Source organism: Acanthisitta chloris, unplaced genomic scaffold, assembly GCF_000695815.1.
Source record: "Acanthisitta chloris isolate BGI_N310 unplaced genomic scaffold, ASM69581v1 scaffold30307, whole genome shotgun sequence".
NCBI classification, from domain to species: domain Eukaryota; kingdom Metazoa; phylum Chordata; class Aves; order Passeriformes; family Acanthisittidae; genus Acanthisitta; species Acanthisitta chloris.
Genome location: NW_008684724.1, coordinates 3,756 through 10,322, shown reverse-complemented (window position 1 = coordinate 10,322; position 6,567 = coordinate 3,756). Strand labels below are relative to the sequence as shown.

Here is a 6,567-nt window from a genome sequence, read left to right as displayed (position 1 = left end):
GAGGCTGTTCCTAGAGCAGATGTTGGCTTGGCATGGTTGAGAGGACCCTGAGTCTATGGCTTTTTTTGGGAGGAGCTGTATAGGGTTTGGGGTTGGGCATTAACCCTGCTGGTCTTGGCATGGACAGAGACTGTCTCATTGTCTATGTCAGCCTGAGGTGGGATGTGAGGCTTTTTGGAGAGTACAGCTGTGCTGGGACTACAGTTTCCCACTGGAGGGACCAGTTGGACACAGGTGGGAGCCACAAGGTGTTAATGCCTGAGCTCTTGCCCACAGGATACATCCTGACATGGTGCAACAGGGGGACCTGATTTTCTGGGAAGGGTCACAGGGCTCCAGATGTCCTCAGCTCCCTGTCTCAGCTGTGACAAGGTGGTTGGATCCTTGACATGGCTTGGTGGCACATGGCATAGTGTCTACCAGGGTCAAGCACCACCGTGGAGCACCATCTTCCAGCCAAGCCAGATGGTGCATGGACAATCCCTTCCTGCTGTCCCTGTGTACTGAAGCAGGGGCTGTCTCCATGCTCTCCTTCCCCATCTGGGAAGCATGGGAAGTATGGCACAATCTATCCCAACTCCTGCTGGAGGTGTTGGCCAGAGTAGGGCAGGTGAATAGGGTTAGTAGCCTCAGGAAGCATTTGGTCCTTTTAATTTGGGTATCCATGAGGTACCCAACATCAGCTTGATGATCCTTGAGGGATGACTTCTCCTTTGTCAGCTTGGATGGAGGTGTCCAAAGCCACTCGGCTCCATGGTCTTCCCAGCACCCTGAAGGACACCAGGACTGGTCAGACTGAGGAGGTGGCAAGTCTTGAGAAGACATTATGCATCCTACTGCATCCCTTGCAAATTCATCTCTCCCATTCCAGGGGCACTGCTCCTGTATGCAGCTCTGGCCCATGGAGGGAGAAGAGGGGCTCCATAGCAGTGCCACCACCCAGCCTTGCTGAGGATCTGCTTTCCCTGCTGGCTCCAAGTATTGCTCATTGGCCATTGTGTGGTGGTCTGGGGCATGATCCAGTGGATCTACCCTGCTACCTCCAGCCCCTCCTGGTCCCAAACACCCTAAATCCCACCAGGAACACAGTGGCATTTGGATCCCGGCGTTACACTGCCATGATTTCCCAGCTGAGTCAGGCTCTGTAGTACAAGTAGGTGACCAAGGCTCACGACAGAAAAGATTTGGAGCCTCTCGAGGCTGTGGGCTACAGGATGCTGTGCTGTGGGGCTTCCTTATGCAGGCCTGTCCCTCTCCCTACAATTCCATGGGGATTCACCAGGTTGGATGGGGCCCAGGAGAGCTGGGATGCAAAACCTCCTGGCACCTGGTGCTGTCTGCTCCTTCTGGTGGGTCCCACAAGCAATATTCACTGCTGCAGGATGCCATCCATCCCCATATTTCCATGGGCTGAAAAATCCATATTGGATGGAGTGGGAAAAGAAACCTCCAGGGGTTCCAATGCCTTTGCTTCCCTGCAGGGGTACATGAAGCCGTTGAAGCAGCCGGAGAACTCTCTGCTGTGCGATCCATCGCTAGTAGATGAAATCTTTGACCAGATCCCTGAGCTGCTGGAGCACCACGAGCAGTTCTTGGAGCAGATCCACGACTGTGTGCAGAACTGGCACGAGAAGCAGAAAGTGGGCGATCTCCTAGTGCAGTCGGTAGGTCTTGGCAGGGTGGATTTCCCCTGGGGAACACAGGCACAGCCCCAGCAGGAGAGGTTTCTGAGCAGGAGGCAGGGGAGTGATTAAAAGGCCAAACAGGCCTGGATGAGGAACAGGAGACGATCTCCAGGCCTGCTGTCTGCTTAGCATAACGTTGAGGTGCTGCAGGGCCCAGCTGGGTCTGCAGCTCCTGAGGCGTTTCTGCCTCAGGAGCAGAAATGTCTGGGCTGAAGAATCGAGGTGGGCGGACAGTGAGTGAGCCCTCCCTGCGCCAGCCCAGAGCCAGGATTAACCCTTGGGACAGCTACTTCCATGCTTTCCCAGCATGTCCATGCTGGATCTAGCCCCCGTTTTCCCTCCCAGTTCTCCAAGGATGTGCTGGTGAACATCTACTCTGCTTACATTGATAACTTCCTCAACGCCAAGGATGCTGTTAGGATCGCCAAGGAGGCCCGGCCAGCGTTCATGAAGTTCCTGGAGGTGGGTTCCACTTTTCATAGATGCTGATCAAGATCCAGAGCCAGGCTGCTGGTGGGGCAGGATGGGAGTTAATGGGAGGAAATTTATGGACAGACTGGGATTTTCCTTCTTCCTTCTTCTTGGTTTTATTGCAAAGAGGATCGGTTGGGATGAACCAGAATCATTCCAGATGGTGTAAAAAGGAGTCACCCTGAACCAAAACGTGTTGCTCCACATTCTGGGCTGGTGAGTCCCTCCTGTGTCCCTCCTAATGGGCCCGTCCTTGTCCCTCACTGGTGTTTTGCAGCAAAGCATGCGGGAGAACAAGGAGAAGCAGGCTCTGTCTGACCTGATGATCAAGCCGGTGCAGAGGATCCCACGATATGAGCTGCTGGTGAAGGTGGGTGCAGGCAGGAAAGTGTCTGTGCCATGAGTGGGTGAGACCATGGTTCCTCCTCACCTCCACGTCACGGCAGCTTTTAGGGGTCTCATTTCTCTCCTGACCTTTTACATAGAATAGAATCATCAAGGTTGGAGGAGACCTCTAGGACCATCAAGTCCAACTGTTAACTTTGCACTCCACTGCAACCCCTAAACCATATCTTCCAGTGCCAGGTCCAGACACCTCTTAAACACCTCCAGGGATGGTGACTCCATGACTTTTCCCATCCCTTCACACAAAGTTGGCCTGCACATGGCTCTGCCCTCCTGGGGATGATCTCTCTGGGGACTGTCACCCTGTTGCCCCCCCGAGCATGTCCCAATGCGTGTGCAGTCCTTTTGCCTTCTACCTTTCTGCTGGACATTGCAGTGCCATTCTGGGAGCAGTCACACTGCCACCTCCTCCGTGCCTCAGTTTCCCTGTGCCAGTGTCACTCTCCCTGGCACTGAGGCTGGTGGGGATGTGCTTTCCTAGAATCCCAGGATGGTTTGAGTTGAAATGGACCTTAAAGTTCATCTCATTCTACCTTCCTGCCAGGGGAAGGGACACTTCCCACTAGACCATGTTGCTCAAAGCCCCATCTAACCTGGCCCTGAACACTTCCAGAGATTAATTTTGGGTGTCTGTGCAAGGTGATGAAGTGCTCTCAGGAGTTGGTGGCCTTTTTAGAGGTGGTAAAGCCCAGGCCAAAGCCCAAAGCTTCATTGTTTTGCAAAACCTTTCCTGTGTGAGGCTGGTTTCCATCCCCAGCAGCCAGAGGAGCATGGAAGGGGCTTGGAGGTGTTGATGGCATCACCTATGTCCAGGCTTTGCCTGTGGTGACACCCTAACTGTGTCTTTGTGGTAGGACCTGCTGAAGCACACACCAGAGGACCACCCTGACCACCCTTTCCTCATCGATGCCCAGCGCAATATCAAGCAAGTGGCTGAGAGGATCAACAAGGGCATGAAGAGTGCGGAGGAGGTGGAGAGGAATGCCCGGATCGTGCAGGAGATCGAGTCCCACATCGAAGGGATGGAGGACGTACGTATGGGGGGTCTTAAATGGGGTAAGTCTTTCCTTCTCCCCAAAATGTCACCATTTCTGCTCTTTCTGGGACACTCCAGGCTGGGCCACTTGTTCTTTCCTCTGGGTCTTGCTTTCCCCGATGTCACTTGGCCTTGGTGGACTCCTGGGGGTTTGAGAAGGAGCTGGGGTGGCAACTCTGAGCTGGGGGACTCCAGGGGCAGGGATGAAGCCCACAAGGCTCCCTACCATGGCTCCCCACCCATGAGTCTCCTTGTCCCCACAGCTCCAGGCTCCGCTTCGCAGGTTCCTGCGCCAGGAGATGGTCGTGGAAGTGGTAAGAACAGGGTGGTCCTCTGTGGCCATCAGGGCTATGGGATCAGACACTGGATGGGGCAGTGGGAGGCTGTGATTGCAGGTCATGGGATGCCCATGAGAGGCTTCAGATGGATGGGTGGATGGATGAATGGTGGAAGCTGCATATGGTGAAGTTCAGATTGGATATTAGGAGAAGATTTTTCACCCAGAGGGTGGTTGGTCATTGGAACAGGCTCCCCAGGGAAGTTCTCGTGGCACTAAGCCTGGCAGAGCTGAAGGAGTGTCTGGATGACTATATGAATAGTCATTTAATGTTAGGAGGTTCTGCAAGAAGCAGGGAGTCAAACCAAATAATTCATATGTGTCCTTTCCAACTCAAGATACTATGTGATTCTGTAAGGAGGGATAGATGGGATGGATGGATGGATGGATGAATCAACAACAGATCAATGCTGACAATATAAAATTTCCTAAGTATGAGGGAAGATAGGATGAATGGGAGGAGAGCAGGAAGGAGGCAGGGAGCACCCGTGGCAGCTCCAGGCCAGGGGTTGATAGGGTGGCTGGAGGTGGAGACTGCAGGGGTCTGGTGGGGAAACTCAGGCAAGGACTGCTCTCAGCACTGGCAGCAGAGGTGGATGTGGGTGTTAACCCATTGGTGTCTCCCATGGCTCTACAGAAGGCAGTGGGTGGGAAGAAGGACCGCTCCTTCTTCCTCTTCACGGACCTGCTGGTGTGCACCACACTGAAACGCAAGTCGGGCTCTCTGCGCCGCAGCTCCATGAGCCTGTGAGTACCACCAGCCTTGGGGACACCCACCAGGATTAATCCAGGTTGTCCCTGCCAGCTGGCTGAGGTGCTGGAGGTGTGGGTGCACCTCAGCCATCCCCCTCAACCTCACAGGTACACGGCAGCCAGTGTGATTGACACTGCCAGCAAGTACAAACTGCTCTGGAAGCTGCCACTGGAGGATGTGGACATTGTCAAAGGTCTGTCACTGCCTGCTGGAGTGTCCCAGCCCACCCTAAACCCCATTGCTCACCCCTGGCTGGTGGGGAGAAGGTCCCCCTGCCTGGTGCCAAGGAGGAAGAGGTTAAGGCAATGCATGTGTCCCACACAGGTGCCTCACAAGCCACCAACAGGGAGAGCATCCAGAAAAGCATCAGCCGCCTGGATGAAGACCTCAGCACATTGGGGCAAGTCAGCAAGCTGTCAGAGAGCCTCAGTTTCCCCCACCAGGTATGGGGATGTGGCCCTGGTGGTGTCCCCTGGTTGGACACATTCTCAGCAGAGCCACCCAGGATGTTCTTGGTGAGAGAGGAGAACCTGTGGAAGGGCTGGTGGCAATGAGTGTCCTCAAAGGATCCAGATGCCACCAGCCCTAAAGCCACAAGGGAGATTGGGGCAGCTTCTGAAGGATGCTTAGGGACATACAGGGTCAGGGTCACATGGTGGCCCTGGTGCTGTTCCCCAGCCAGGTACCCTCTCCAGGAGACCAACTGGGATGCCCTTGGTGGACAGGAGAGCCTGGGGAAGGGTTGGTGGCCGTGAGTGGACCCAGGTGCCACCAGCCCCAATGCCACAATGGGATGGGGCAGCCTCTGAAGGGTGCCAGAGGATGGACAGGGCTTAACATGGTGGTGGTGGCCCATCCCTGAGAGCTGAAGCATTGTCCCCATCCCTAGAGCCTGGATGACGTGATCAAGGACCTGATGGCCGCCATCCACCGGGAGCTGTCAGAGAAGCAATCCCTGTCCTTCAGCATGGCCTTCCCCCCCAACAAGATGGAGCTGAGCACCACCAAAGCTGATGGCACCGAGTCCTTCATCTTTGAGTTCCCCAACCCCGACGCCCGTCTCAGCTTTGAGCAAGCCTTCGAGGACGCCAAGAAAAAGCTGGGTAACACCAGGGACAGGGGAAGTGGACATGATGGTGGGCTTGGCATCACCCCCCCCACACCCCACTTTGGTTGACCCCTTTCCATCATCATTTCTTCATCCTCCAATTTGATGTTCCCAGCTTCCAGCAAAAACTGCCTGGACCCAGAGTTCCTCAAAGCCATCCCTATCATGAAGACACGGAGTGGGATGCAGGTACTCATGCAGGAACTCAGGTTGGGTTCAAGTATTCCACAGGAACCTGTGGGCTTGCCACCGGAAGCTGAGAGCTCCTGCATCGTTCCTGAATAACCCAACTCATCCCACTTTTTTACTCCCTTGCAGTTTTCCTGCGCTTCTCCCAGCCACGGCAGCCCTGGAAGCTCCCACGAAGTTTGGGTTTGCAACAGCGATGGCTATGTGGGGCAGGTGTGTTTGCTCAGTATCCGCAAGGAGCCCACAGTGGAGGCTTGCATCGCCGTCTGCTCCGCCAGGATCCTCTGCATCGCCTCCGTGCCCGGTCTCAAGCGGGTATATAGGTAGGACATTCCCAGCGGTGCCGCGGAGCCGGAGGGCACGGAACGATGCTGGAGCTGCTTCTTTCCCCCCTTCCCTTCCCTCCCCTCCCCTCCTGGTGGCAGGGAGCGTGCCGAGCCCGTGGGCAGCCCCTCCTCGGAGCTGGTGCCGGTGCAGCCGGAGGATGCAGGGCCACAGCCATGTCTCCACATCTCCATCTCGGGGTCGTCGCTGGAGCTCTCGGAGCCAGTCGAGGGTGGCAACAGGGAGTTGGTGCCCTTT

The 6,567-nt window shown here is 55.5% G+C and overlaps 1 protein-coding gene across 1 annotated transcript in view; it reads left to right on the top strand.

The window, feature by feature from the left end:
* Nucleotides 1-6,567, top strand: part of ARHGEF17 (Rho guanine nucleotide exchange factor (GEF) 17) — a gene marked incomplete at its 3' end in the record, with an annotated part of 10,322 nt that overhangs the window by 864 nt on the left and 2,891 nt on the right. The window contains 12 exon segments of the mRNA XM_009079455.1: nucleotides 1,482-1,664; nucleotides 2,031-2,147; nucleotides 2,434-2,526; nucleotides 3,416-3,592; nucleotides 3,861-3,911; nucleotides 4,572-4,681; nucleotides 4,796-4,881; nucleotides 5,013-5,131; nucleotides 5,578-5,791; nucleotides 5,912-5,985; nucleotides 6,115-6,308; nucleotides 6,363-6,566. Coding sequence (XP_009077703.1) covers nucleotides 1,482-1,664; nucleotides 2,031-2,147; nucleotides 2,434-2,526; nucleotides 3,416-3,592; nucleotides 3,861-3,911; nucleotides 4,572-4,681; nucleotides 4,796-4,881; nucleotides 5,013-5,131; nucleotides 5,578-5,791; nucleotides 5,912-5,985; nucleotides 6,115-6,308; nucleotides 6,363-6,566 — 1,622 coding nt within the window.